Source organism: Meriones unguiculatus, chromosome 21 (assembly GCF_030254825.1).
Source record: "Meriones unguiculatus strain TT.TT164.6M chromosome 21, Bangor_MerUng_6.1, whole genome shotgun sequence".
Classification (NCBI taxonomy): domain Eukaryota; kingdom Metazoa; phylum Chordata; class Mammalia; order Rodentia; family Muridae; genus Meriones; species Meriones unguiculatus.
Window position 1 is genome coordinate 51458768 of NC_083368.1, and position 15026 is coordinate 51473793.

A 15026-nucleotide genomic window follows, 5' to 3' on the forward strand; every position below is an offset into this window, starting at 1 on the left:
CAGGGTATCGAAACATATGCTGAAACTCATAGCCAGACTTTGGGCAGAGTGCAGGAAATCTTAATGGAAGAAGGGAGGGGGAACAGAAAAACCTGGAGGGGACAGGAGCTCCATAAGGAGAGCAACAGAGCCAAAAACACTGGGCTCAGGGAGTCCTGCAGAGGCTGATGAATCAGCCAAGGAGAGAACCTAGATCTCCTGCTCAGATGTAGCCCATGAGCAGCTCAGTCTCCATGTGGGTTCCCTAGTAAGAGGAGCAGGGGACGTCTCTGACAGGAACTCAGTAGCTGGCTCTTTGATCACCTCCCCCTGGCGAAGTGGCCTTAATAGGTCACAGAGAAAGAGTATCCAGACAGTCTTTATGAGACCTGATAGGCTAGGGTCAGATAGTAGGGGAGAAGGACCTCCCAATTCAGTGGACTAGGGAAGGGACATGTCGGGGTGGGGGCAAGGAGGGAGGGTAGGATTGGGAGGGAATGAGTGAGAGGGGCGACAGCTGGGATACAAAGTGAATAAATTATAATAAATAATAACAATAAATAAAAAACTTTTAAAAGTTCACATTAAGGTAATAAAAATCTGTAGCGGTTGAAAAAAAATTAAACATTGGGACCATGGCCTAGACCCAACATTACAAAAAACAAACAAACAAACAAACTCCCAAACCCTACAAACAACAACAACAACAACAACAAAAACTAAAAAGCCGGTTCAACCAAGAGCAAGCCAAGAGAAAAAGGTTGTGCTGTGGTGGAGATGGGACCAGGCCGCCCTCTGTAGAGATGGCTTTTTACAGGGACCTCAGGGAAGAGAGAGTATATGAGGGTCAGGACTCTGCAGTACTGGCAATGGCAAAGGGCTTTGGAGCTCTAATCACAACAGCATTAACCTCTCCCAGTGATTACTTTTTATAAAATATTTATATTATAAAATTAGAATATTCAATTACATGAATGTCTTGGGTACCATGGTAACAACAAAATAAAAGTCACTTAGCCATTAAGTATTAAGTAAGCTGTTCAGGCTTGTAGATGCCTTCATAAGTGATGAGCTTTAAAAAACTACAGGATAAAAAAAGGAAAGGACGGAAGATGAGGTTAAAACCAACATACTGGGCTTGAAAAGCTGGTGAGGATCAACTGTGTACCCTGCAACTGGATACATTTTTAAAACTCTTAAAATTAACATTTAGAGTTAATGATAACACATTCATGAAAATGGGTGAGAATTTAAGTGTTCTCATCATTAACATGTTATGGAAACTAAAACATGAATTACCATGACAGTCACTTCACAGCAGTTTTAAAACTGTAATTAATTAACATAAACAATTTTGCCCATTCAAATGAATGCGTAAATGAAGGCAGAATTAAGCAAAAAGAAATGGGGCAAGGGAAAAAACAGATTTCTTGGACAAAAGAAGGTTAAAGATGTGTTAGCTAGCCCAAGATGTTGATTAAATAAAGGAGGAGGGTTTGACTAGAGATCCTGCAGCTAGCAGAGCCCTGGCCTCCAGGTCAAAGCCACCATGCACATAAGGAATTAAGGGAGAATGGGTCAGAGGCTGGGGGAACATATAAAATCATTTTGTTCTATTTCGTAGTTTAAATTTTACTGGTTCCCTCTTTTCTCTACCTGTATCTCCACTTAAAGTCCTGTCTTTTGGATCTAGCAATAGCTATGATATTCCAAACGTGGGAAGCTCTCCTCTAGCATACTGCAGTCATTAGCTCCTGCTTGTCCTTCACTGAAATCAGCTCTTCCACCATTTCTACTTTGCTTCTGAGAAAAATGACTCGGGGAGAGGTTTATACATTTCCCAGAATGCCTAGGCTAACTGCAAGGTTCATGTCCATGGGCCCAGAAGCCCTCTTAAACACTAAATGTCCAGATAGTCCAGGCTTACATCCAAGAACATCCTCAAAACAGATTTCTCAGATTTTTAATCAACTGATCTTAATAAATTTTAATTAAAAGAATATGTATATATATATATATAGTTTGAAAACTACACTTTTTACAACTATACCACAGAAATAATGTGAGCGTAGCACTGAAAAGTAAAAAGTAAAGAGAAAATACTTCAACAGTTTTGCTTGATCTGTTCGTGTACTATCTTTCTGAATTTCATTTAGTATCTATTCTTAATACGTAGAGTATAGTCAATTGCATAATATACGTTTTCAAAGTTAATCTTAGGCAATAAAAAGTTAATCATAGCCTTATGGAAGTTAATCTTCATGCTTCCTTTCTTTCCTCGAAAGGACTCAAATTTCCAAACTTCTCCTCTTTTTTCACCTCACTTGGATCCAGAGTCCTTTGTATCCATGTACATCCTGTGGCCGTGGCCTGAGTTGGGGCGTGGGTGTATAAGGGTCAAGGAAAGGACTTACTGCATCATAGATCTCTGGGACCAAGGAGTCTTTCAGCATTTCTATTCAAAACAATGTTACCATTCACCATTCAAAAACAATGGACTGAAGCCAAAAGAGGAAGTACAAGCTTACCCAAGTTAGCGACTGGACTGAGACCTAAAATACAGCTGTACGGAGTCCTTAGCCAGTTTGCACTCAACATAACTGGTATTGAATTGTCTTCCATCTGGCCACCACACAGGCACACACACACCAGACGCTTAACAAAGTAAAAATACGGAAAATAAATCCTTAAGGCTTTCTACCTCCCTCACAAAGCTTTGGCACTAAACAAAACCAAGACTTTTATTTTATTGTCAATTATTAATACAAACTTCCATGAAAGTCATTGTACCATGTCATTGCACACCACAAACGGTTTTTATTTTTTGATTTTATGGTTGAACTGCTTTTTTTTGTTTGTTTGTTTTACAATTTATTCATTTTATATCTCGATTGTAGCCCTTCCTTCATTTTCTCCCGGTCCCACTTTCCTTCCCTCTTTCCCCCTTCCCCTCTCTTAGTCCATTCAAAGGGGGAGTCCTCCTCCCTTGCCAGCTGACCCTAGCCTATCAATTCTCATCAAGACAGGGTCCTCTTCCTCTGTGGCCTGGCAAAACTGCATCACCAGGGGGACGTGATCAAAGAGTAGGCAACCCAGTTCATTACAGAGATATATCCTGCTCCCCTTACTAGGGGGCCCATTTGGAAACTGAGAAGCCTATGGGCTTCATCTGAGCAGAGGGTCTAGTCTCCACACATGGTCACTGGTTGGTACATCATCTCCTCAGGGCCTCTAGACATATTTTTTTTTTGGCTTTGTTGGTCTCTTTGTAGAGCTCCCCTCCCCTCTGGGTCCTTTTATCCCCCCTTTCTTCAATAAGACTCTGGGCACTCTGCCCAAAGTTTGGCTGTGAGTCTCAGAATCTGCTTTGATTCCCTGCTTGGTAGAGCCTTTCAGAGGACATCTATGGTAGGCTCCCATCCTGTTCCCTCTCTTTCACTGCTTTCAGTGTCTATCCTGTTTGCTGTTCTGAATGAGAATTAAGCTCCTCTCTAGGGTCCTTCTTGTTGTTTAGCTTCTTTAGGTCTGTAGATTTTAGTATGGTTATCCTATATTATATGGTTAATATCCACTCATAAGTGAGTACATACCATGCATGTCTTTCTGGTTCTGGGTTACACCACAAACTTTTTAAAGGCAGTAATTCAAGAGTAATTCAAAAGTAAAGGCAGCAATTCAGAAAATGAAAGCAATTTCCCTATCATTCGGTTCATTAGCTGCTTATACATTTTAATACATAGTCCTTCCTAAATAAACTCACTTAAAACACTTCACGTTAAGATGACCCATAACTATATACAAGTGCCTTTTAAAAAAATTAAAAAGAAATGAGATCATACTCTAATTTCATTATATTTCCTGAAAAACAGTTAATATATCCATAAATTTATAAAAAGGGTGTCTGAGAAGGGGATAATTATTTGAACCAAGAAACAGGACATAATGTCAAGGTTTCTTCCTCCTGAAAAAAAAAAATCTTAAATGAAATAATGAGAAGCTGAAATTTGAGGCTAAGAGCAAACATTTAATATAGGAGAAACCAGGAGAACCTGGAAAAATTAAAACATCTGGCTTACTGACTCGCTTAGTGACAGCTAAAGCTTCATCTGAAAGGTGTCTACCATTACCATATACTAAACAGTGAAAATACAGTTCCTAATGATTTAATATGCAGAAGATGCTATGAATAGTGAAGTTGTTTAGAAAAAGAAACTGGCCTTTTGGCATATCCCCTTTATCACACTAAAATGTGATGGCTATCCTGCTTCTGGAGGGCCACAGACATTTCACTTCTGCGACTATATATGAAGAAAAAAGTCAATCTGTCCTTGGAAGCCTAGCAAACACTTGGCCAGAGAATTTCAGGCAATGCTGTGAGCAGTAGGATACGCATGAAGTCAGAATCATCACGACTAAGGCATTGGATGTGGCAAGGCAAACAGAACTATGCTTAAATGTAGGTGAAGGTAAAAAGGTAAACGTGGCTCCACTATAAAGTGGCTTATAGCAAATTTGTACTAAAAGTAGGTTTATAATGAGCAATCACGTTCTTCTGACAAATAACAGAGAGAAGACTACTGCTTTCTCAAAGGCCTGGACCCCCCAAGCAAACCCAGACATTATCCCGTTGTCCTCCTAAACAGCTGCAGGTGGTAAATGTAAGTCAGATGCAGACAGCACAGCTTTACAGCGGGGACCCTCTTCACATTCAGCAAATACAGTGCCTGCACGTTAAATGTGTGCTGAAAGCTTTGTGCTTTGGCAACCTGGCCTAAGAGACTGCCTGCTTCTTCTTCTAGGCTGGCACAGGGTCCTGGCCAGGCTGGAGTCCTAACAGGCAGGAGGTCAGAGTAGGGAAGGCCTTCATTCTGTTCTTCTGTCAGAAGCCTCTCATGGAGAGAAATGAGCCCAGCGTCAGATAGAGATTTATGATGCAAATTAAAGTAGACAACTTTATTTTTGACAATTTTCAAATAATGCAATACATTCAAAAAATATGTAAGAAACCAGTCATGATTCTACACAAAGAGAAACTCCAGAACAGATGGCTAACATTTTTACCTGGCTAATTATCTGGGATAAAGTTGTTCTACAGTTATATAATCAAGAGGTTCTTATTCACCTTGATTACAGAAGCGACAGGCTTTAAACAAGCTCGCAACAGATCATTGCTACAATAGTTCTACATAAGTGTGACGGGCAATTGCATGGCCGCCTTACTCCTTACTGGTCATAGCTTCAGCTGTTGTAATAGTCAGTCATGTGTTTCATTAGTCCTAGCCTACTGCACTTTATTTATCTATCTATTTGTTTATTCATTCATTATTTATTATTATGTTTGGTGAAGAAAACAACCTGCGAACTAGGACAACACTGTATGTAAGGGAGGATGATATTTCTGAGTCTGCAGTCAATACCGCTTCTTGGCCACTAGGCTATGCTAAAGGGTCGTCCGTTTGTTGTGGAACGCTTAGCTTCTCCAGCTACCTCCAAAAGCGCAAAGGCCAGCGTGAATGCTGATCACCGAAAACATAGCTGATAATCCATCCATTTCTCAGTTTCTAGAATTAGTATTTTTCTATGAAATCGTCCAAAAGAATAAACAAATCCAGTATTTTTCCAATAATTCTCATGATAATATCCAGTGTGGTTTGAAAGAATGGTATCACAATTAGGCTTATTTTGTCCAAATTAAAACCGGTATTTTCCCTTGCACATAGTCCTGCTTTAACAAGACAATAAAATGTAGTTACAGAGTGATTAGCTGTCAGAAGCAGGAGCTTTAGATCAGTTGCATTTTATTTTCTACACAAGAAACCCACGTAATTTTAAATATAGCATTTGAAAACCAAACACCGCTTCATATTTTTTTTCTTAAAACTCTTCGGAGTTCACAAACATCATTTATATCGCCAGTGTTCATATTTGCATACACAGGGCAGGCAGTCACTGCAGACTCAAACAAGACTAAGAGACGCACAGTACAGTTGGGGGATACGCATTCGATACAGGCAGCACTGTTGAAAATACCTCACGAGGGGCCTGAGTGAGCAAACTGTGTGTGACAGTGCGCGTGTCACCTTAGTGCTGCGAGTCTGCACACAGGCAGATCTCGGAGCTCACTGCCAGCTAGTGTAGCCGACACGGAGAGTCGGGGTCCAGTGAGGGACCTTGTCTTACACACACACATACACACACTCTCTCACACTCCACAATAAAAACAAACAACAACAACAAAAAAAAAAAAAACAAGGTAGAAAGCAGCAGAGAAAAAGACTCCAACTTGACTTCTGACTCCGCATGTACACATACAGGCACTTGCATGCACACCAGCAAGTGTGCACGCACACTAATTAACGTCGATCCATGGGTTATCCAGACGTGATAAACAAAACAGCATGCACAGTCAGAGTTCTCAACAAAAAGGATTCTTCGTTTCCTATATTACCGAAGAGGAGGAGAGGTTCATGTGATCAACACAACAGAGAATTTCAATTTCAAAACCTGACGTGTTCTGAAGGCGGAAGTCTAACACTCTCCAGTTATTGTTTAATTCACTTACCAAACACCAACAAGTGTGCCATATTTTAAAGATGAATTAATTTCCCTTTTAAGGTAGGCTTATCATTTAGTTGTATTATTCATTACTTGTCTGTTAATTATTCATTTTAGGATAAATTATTGATAGAACAGAATTCAGTCCCAAAGAAATGCTGTAAATCCACTATTACACACACACACACACACACACACATTGTTTTAGTATATGATAGAGGGATAGGAGGACAAGGTTATGTTCTCAGTTTATTTTCCAAACGTAATTGAGTAGAATAAATCCATTTAGGAAGAACCTTAGAAGAAAATGACTATATTTAAGCTGCAGGTCAAAGTGGATTTTTATGCATATAGCTAGATGGAGAGAAGATATTTGCAATATTTTAATCTGTTGCCAAACAAAGAGCCATAACACACGTCTAGTGAGGTGCCTAAACTGGCCTTGCTCACAGGAATCAACTACTCTCACAATAGGGCTGAAACCTTTAATGCTGCTAAACCATTGCTTCTCACATGAATATTAAATTTTTAACTGACTCACTATCATGGAATATACTGTAGTGTGGTAGATGAATGGCACTGAAATTTTCACTTCTAGAATTCAACAGTTTTGTATGCTATGAAATACAGAGAGCTCTGCATGTCCAGAGATGACACTAGGACTCCCTCCCAGTAGGAGGCACTGATCTATATGACCAGAGCATGAAAACACTCCTGGTTCCTTTGGTGACTCCCTGGGCTTTATGAATTAAACTGATGGACTATGATATCATCCTCTTTATTCTCCCATCACTTCCACTTTTGAGCAGAGGTCAACTGCAGAACCATTACGGAAATTTGTTTTAGTTTAATAAATGCAATAAAAATAAACTCCTTTGCAAGGAAAAGATACTCCTAATCTGCACCTCCTTTGTAAGGAGGTTAGACTGATCCACCTGCTTCAACTTTCTACTCTAGGAGCAGGCAGGTCTGAGCAGTGATTTCTTCCAACAGGTGATCAGGGATGCAGAACTAGCTCATATCTTACTTCCTCTTCAGTCTTTGTTCCAGGCACAATTTGGGGCTTCCTGGACTATTCAATCTGATCCTGGCCACTCATTTCTTATGGCAGCACCCATAAAGAGAAAGAGATACACAGCACAAAACAGAAATATACTAGTTCCTGAAACATGCTGTATACTTTTATGGCTAATTTGTAACTCGGCTAGTCTCTAAGCACTTTAGATAAATAGTGGTGTCTCCAAAAAAAAAAAAAAGCTCTCTCAAAACTCCTTTCCTTTTCAAATGTTTGTCCTATGACAGAAATGGCTGTGGCTAACAGGTGGCAGATGTATTGTGTGACTTGAATTAACCAACCCCAGCTAAGTTGGGTATTATTTCCAGCAGGTTTCCACTTTTATCTAATTGCATATCTAATTGCATTTTTACTCTTCTACTTTGTTACCCCTTGCTAATACAATTATTTATATACAAGCCGAAGTTCCTGCCTTGCTTTTGAGATAGGCCAGTGATCATGTCTCCCGGATGAAAGAGAAGAAGTCCTAAAGTGTATCTGCGGCACAAACGGATGAGGATCAAGCAGGTGGACAAGTTAGCGGCCTCTGAGCAGTGAATTCCAAGATCCTCATCTGCGCTGAGTTGAATCACAGCTAGACTCCCCTTATATAAGCACATTAAAGAGACAACACTGCAGCCTCCTGAATTCAAGTCCCCGTTCTGTTCTAGGAGACACAGGTGGATAAATGCCTGCCCAGCACCCAACTTTATTTTGCTTGAATGAACCAACGAGTCCTACCTATCTTTTGAACCACAGAGTAGCTCTGCCTTTCTGTTGGAGGTAAGTTTTGAAAGCTGCACGCCCTCTTAAAGGAGTGCACGATTTATACTGCTAAGTTTGCCTCTGAGCTTAAAGTGACGCACTTGAGCAATCCCTTCTCTTTGCAGAAATAAAAACGATCACTCTCTTTCCCAACAGCTCATATTTGAACAGTAGAATTTGGCTCTTGGAAGTCTTAAAGTGTTAAGCTGAGAAAAAAAAAAGTAAGTTTTTGAAAATTCATTTTATTTAAGAGTTCATAGCTGGGCGTAGTGGGAGGGAGTTGGGGGGGAGACACTGGCAGATCTTGGTGAGATCAAGGCCAGGCTGGTCTACAGAGTGAGTTCTGAGACAGCCGGAAGTGCAGAGTTAGACTCTACATTGAAAATAAAACAGAGCAACAACAGCAGAAAGAATTAAGACTTGGGTTGTGAACTGTGTCCTTACCAGCTACTGAAGAAAAGGAATCTTAGTGGCAACGAGTGCCATGCTAGACCATGGCAGTGCCAAGGAGAGAAGCTCTTCAACCTCTTGGTGTTCCATCAGTAGTCTCCTCCAGTTCTTGCGGTAGATGAACGCTCTCATCCCTCCCACCAACGTTTGCACAGCCATCTGGGTTATTTCTGATGCATCTTTAGCTTAGTCTATGAAAGTCCAACTATTTCTAGAGGTTAGAACACCAGGTGAGAGTCAATGTTTACCATACCTAAGTTGTGAAGAATATTTCCTACAAAGTTTTTTTTTATATATATATCTGTATAACTGATATGTTGTGACAGGGCAGGGCTGTGCAGAGGCTCCTCCATTGTATTCTCCCTGAGGATGTCTCAGGTTTAACTAGAATTTGATCTTCTTGCCAACTCTATGCTAGGACCTAAGGCCAAGCTGCATCAGTTAATTTATCTTAGCTTCTGTTAACCTGCTTGCTTGTGTAAACCGTCCCCTGCAGCTGCAGAGTGAGATACCAGGATGTGCTTCCTCCCCACCCTTATCTTTAAAAGCTGTCCTGAGCACCTGAGTAAAGCCCCAGACAGCTAGAATGAAGACTTTCAGATGGCTATAAACTGTGTCTGAATGGTCATTTCTTGTGTGTGATAGCAACCCAGTCAATAACCATCACTGTTTGGAGCTGAGACAGTCACAGTGGCTGAATACCTCTCTATTTTTAGAGATGCTGATAGATTTGCAATCTCAACAACTTGCTGAACAAACTCCCTGTGGATGCCAGATACACTGGTTTCCTCCAGAAACAGACAGACATGATACACTGAAATGAAATCCAATGATCTGAGGGAAGAACATGTTAAAAACTCACCCACTATGCTTCATGTGTGGTGGTTTATCCATGCGCACTGCCAATTTGATCTTTAGGTCAGAGTCCTGACTGTTCTTGGGAACTATCATTCGGTGTAATTCTGCTGACTTGGAGCTGTTCGAAGTTGGGTATAATATCACCTGTAAGTAACAAAAAGACAACCTCTGAGTATGTGATACAGAGTCCGTTGGAATCAGAACCAAAACCTTCTCTGTGCATTTTCTTCTGTGAAAATAAATAAATAAATAAATAAATAAATAAAAGGTGTTGATACCCAAGTGTGTGTGTCTGGTGGACCACTGGACTCCCCCACTGTAGCAGATGGATTTTCCATTAGGATTTATTTGACAAGTATGTGTTTTCATATTATCACATAATAAGTGTCTGTGTCACTTCATAATGAATTAATAGCACAATATGTGGCATTTGAGCTGACAGTTGAAAAATACATAATGGACACCTATAATTTTAATACCACTCTAAACAACTCAGGGCACAGAAGTTCAGAAAGAAAAATTCTTTGAAATTACAGAGGCAAACACAAAAAGCAAAACCAATTATTGAAGCTGTACAAATATGTCTTGCATTTTAATATCTTCCTTGTAAAATGGCATTAAAAGAAATCAGTTCAATTAAAGGTGGAAAAGAATGCTCATCACATGCTTTCAGTTCTAGATCAATGCCAAACTTATAGTATATTCCTGTCTGTCTGGCGTCAGAATTATCAAGATGACTTTATAACTGAAACAAAGTAATATTCTAATCAAAGTACCAAATTAACAAGTGATAATTTGGTATCACCTCACTTTCCGAAGCCAGCTTAGGAAAAAGAAGGCTGCTCCTTTGAGGTTACATTTCATATCAGTGTGGTCACCCTTTTCCCCTTCACACAATTTAGACTCCTAAGCACAGCCACACCCAAGCTTTAGCAGGCATGGTACAGTAGAAGGACTATACTCTGAAAGACAAGACAGACAAGAGTTACAGCACACCATGACCCAAGACTCATCTGCATCCTCAAGCACCAGGAAAAGTATATGAACCTGAAGTTTAGACATGAACTGAAGAATCATAAGCATGGTCAGTCATGTGAAAATATTTTCAAAGCAAGAACCAACAGTGTCTTTCGCCCTCCAAAGATTTCATTTCAGGCCTACAAGTAAGTGGATGTATTGAAGAAAAATCTGCATGAAAGCTTTCTTTGTCACTAGGAAACAGCATAGCCATAAAATGTCTCAAATCATTCTCAGCTTGCTAGTTTCTAACTGTACATACTATACTGAGTCTTTGCTCAAAATTGACTAGCTTTTAATTCTTTTTTTCTGCATGTATAGAAAAACACCCACTTGGACTTTAGTTTTGTGCAGGGTAATAAGAATGGATCTATTTTCATTTTTCTGCATGTAGACATCCAGTTGGACCAGCACTATTTGTTGAAGATGCTCTTTTTTCCACTGAATGGTTTTGGCTTCTTTGTCAAAAATCAAGTATCTGTAGGTGTGTGGGTTTAATTCTGGGTCTTCTAATCGGTTCCATTGATCCTCCTTTCTGTTTTTATGCCAATACCATGCAGTTTTTATTACTATTGCTCTGTAGTACAGCTTGAGATCGGGGATGGAGATACCTCCAGATGATCTGTTGTTGTACAGGATCATTTTGGAAATTCTGGGTTTTTTTTTTGTTTGTTTGTTTCTCCATATGAAGCTGATAATTTTTCTCTCAAGATCTATGAAGAATTGACCCTGCACAAAACTAAAGTCCAAGTGGATCAAGGATCTCAACATAAAACCAAATACACTAAATTGGTTAGAAGAAAAAGTGGGTAAGACATTGGAACTCATTGGCACAGGAGACGATTTCCTGAACAGAACACCAACAGCACAGGCTCTAAGAGCAACACTCAATAAATGGGACCTCATGAAACTGAAAAGCTTTTGTAAAGCAAAGGACAACGTCATCAAAACAAAAAGACAGCCTACAGACTGGGATAGAATCTTCACCAACCCTATATCTGACAGAGGACTAATGTCCAGAATATATAAAGAGCTAAAGAAGTAAAAAAGCAGCAAATCAAGCAATCCGATTAAAAAATGGGGTACAGAAAATTCTCAGTAGAGGAATACAGAATGGCAGAGAAACACTTAAAGAGATGCTCAATGTCCTTAGCCATCAGAGAGATGCAAATCAAAACAATCCTGAGATTTCACCTGACACCCATCAGAATGGCTAAGATCAAAAACTCAAGTGACAACACATGCTGGAGAGGTTTTGGAGAAAGGGGAACCCTTCTCCATTGCTGGTGGGAATGCAAACTTGTACAACCAATTCAGGAATAAATCTGGCGCTTTCCCAGACAATTAGGAATAGTGCTTCCTCAAGATCCAGCTATACCACTCCTAGGCATATATCAAGAAGAGGCTCAAGTACACAACAAGGACATTTGCTCAACCATGTTTGTAGCAGCTTTACTTATAATAGCCAGAACCTGGAAACAACCCAGATGTCCCTCAGTTGAGGAATGGATACAGAAATTGTGGTACTTCTACACAATAGAATACTACTCAGCAATTAAAAACAAGGAAATCATGAAATTTGCAGGCAAATGGTGGGACCTAGACATGATCATCCTGAGTGAGGTATCCCAAAAGCATAAAGACACACATGGTATATACTCACTCATATAGACCTAGAAGATAGGATAAACATACTGAAATCTATACAACTAAAGAAGATAAACAAGAAAGAGGACCCAGGGTATGATGATCAATCCTCACTTAGAAAGACAAATGGGATGGACATTGGATGTAGGAGCAAACAGGTAAAGGACAGAAGCCTACCACAGAGGGCTTCTGAAAGACTCTACCTAGCAGTGTATCAGAGCTGATATTATGACTCATAACCAAACCTTCGGCAGAATGCAGGAAATAAAAAAAAAAAAGGGGGGGGGTAGTTAATATGACCTGGACAGGACAGGAGTTCCACAAGGACCAAATATATCTGGGCACAGGGGTCTTTTATGAGACTATTTCTCCAAACAAGGATCATGTATGGATGCAACCTAGAGCCTCTGCTCAGATGTAGCCCTTGGTAGCTCAGTATCCAAGTGGGTACCCTAATAAGGGGAACAGGGACTGTTTCTGACATGAACTCAATGGCAAGATCTTTGACCTCCCCCACCCCAGAGAGGAGCAGTCCTGCTAGGCCACAGAGGAGGACTATGCAGCCAGTCCTGAAGACACCTGATAAACCAGTATCAGATAGAAGGGGAGGAGGTTTTCCTCTATCAGTGGACTTGGAAAGAGGCAGGGAGGAGATGAGGGTGGGAGGGTGGGATTGGGAGGGAAAGAGGGAGTGCGATACAGCAGGGATACAGAGTTAACGAACCATAACTAATATTAAAAAAATAAAAATTAAAAAAAAGAAAAGAAAAAAGAGAAACACCCTAATTTTAAAAGTTTTATACAAGAAGAGAATACTTTAAGAATGGGAAAGGTAAGTGAATAAAGTGTAATTAATTAAAAAAAAAGAATGTTAAAGGTTCCTTAATCTCTGAAAGTGCCACAGATTACAAAACAAGGCTTCAAAATAACTACTTATAGGGAAGCCACAGATTAGAGGTCATCCACAAACTCAGCATCAGCATTTCGGTCACATTTTGTTTCTTCGACGGGTACTTCTGACTGAAGTCAGCAGGAGGACTTACTTCTTCAGCTTGCTCTTCAGTGAATAACTTTTGTTCCACTTGTGAGGAACACAGAGGTACGTAAGAATGTGGGTGGCTCTGAGGCATCAAGAAGCTCAGGGCTTTTGATCCTCAGAACTGCCAGCGCTGTCAACATCTCTTTCCCCGCTGCTATTCTCTCCCTAAATCAAGCAGGCAGATACTGAGTTTGTTAAACTTGTGACATATTTGTCAGCATCGTTTTGACTGCTTGTGTCACATTCCCTCCTGGTTCTGCTAATCGAGCAATCCTTTCCTTATTGAATTGCCTTAGCTCTTCGGTCAGAAATAAACTGCTGTAGGGCTGGTGGTGTAGCTATGCAGTAGAGTCCTTGCCAAGCATAGACAAAGCCTGGGGTTTCATTCCCAGCTACACAGAGTGTAATGGCTGCAGAGCAAACTCGGCTGGCTAATGCCTGTAGTACCAGTATTCGAGAGGCAGAGGCAGGAGGATCGTATACAAGTCGGCGGCCAGGCAGGACTACATAGTGAATTTCAGGACAGACAGGTCTACACAGCAAGGCCTTGCCTAAAAGAACAACACAAACAATACCCCAAACACACAAATGACCAAAAGAAAAGGACTTCATCCTGGACTCACAGTTCTGTTGTCACCCCACATTCCCATCTACTGGGGGCATCGCCCTTCTGATTTAAAAGCCCAGGTGTGGTTTTTGTTTTTCTGGACAAATGGTGGGTGAAAGGCATAATTATTGTCATGCATTTAAGAAAATGGAGTTGTACACATAGGAAATATGTGTTTCTAAGAGAACTACCCTGGCAAATTGGCTCTGAACTGTCTTAACGCTGGTCTGCAAATAGTCCTTGGGTTTCTGAAATGAACAAAAAGAAGGCATTCCTTTGTGGGACTTGGTCATGAATACTAGCAAGGAGGAGGCTCCCAAGGTGCAGAGAGCTCTCTGGAGGCCGCAGAAATGCACTGTCTCCAGTGGAAGCATTCTCACAGGGCCTGCTGGCTGGATTCCATCACTGCTCCTGGACAGGCACTTCCTATCTTTTCATCTTTCAAAGAGGAAACTATGGTTCTCCTTTTACTTCTCTTTCACAGACTAGACTTGTGCTAGGTAGGGTGGGAAGAAATGAACTATTTGGTAGGTAAAGGCTAAAGCATGGCTGATCTGATAACTCCTTTGGCATCCACGTTTTCATTAGTAGAGAACTATTGCAGAGAACAGCAAGTCAGCTGAGAGACATTCATCCTGGTTTCTTTTGCATGGAGTGTAAAGGCTCTAGCTAATGACGTGGGCAAAGAGTACAACATGTCATAATGAGATAAGATGGTTAAGATAGATTTATTCCTTTTAACCTTTCTTTACATATACACCACCACAGCTTCTGGGGTATTTTTGCCACTCACACTTTAAATGTCTTGTCAGTTAACACGACGCAAAAAAGTTATGGTGTCTTATCTTAAAAGGCAAAATATCTTCCTCACAATAAATGGCAACACAACTTGCAATTTTGCTAAAAATGTGATTATGAACACAAGATTTTTTTAAAGCTTAAAAACTGTCAAATTTAATATACAGGGCAAATTAAGACTTAAAAAGCAAATGTCGTGAATATGCATTTCAGGGATATGGGGCTCATAAAGATGTTTCTCTTAAAATCCACTGACA

At 40.3% G+C, this 15026-nt stretch overlaps 1 protein-coding gene across 9 annotated transcripts in view; it reads right to left on the reverse strand.

Moving 5' to 3' along the window:
- The window catches only part of Cadps2 (calcium dependent secretion activator 2), a 520278-nt gene that overhangs the window by 206564 nt on the left and 298688 nt on the right, over positions 1-15026 (reverse strand). For all 9 annotated transcript variants that reach the window (XM_060374001.1, XM_060374000.1, XM_060374003.1 and 6 more), the window contains exon 8: positions 9666-9805. In XM_060374001.1, the coding sequence (XP_060229984.1) occupies positions 9666-9805 (140 nt within the window). The remainder of the gene's footprint in view (positions 1-9665; positions 9806-15026) is intronic.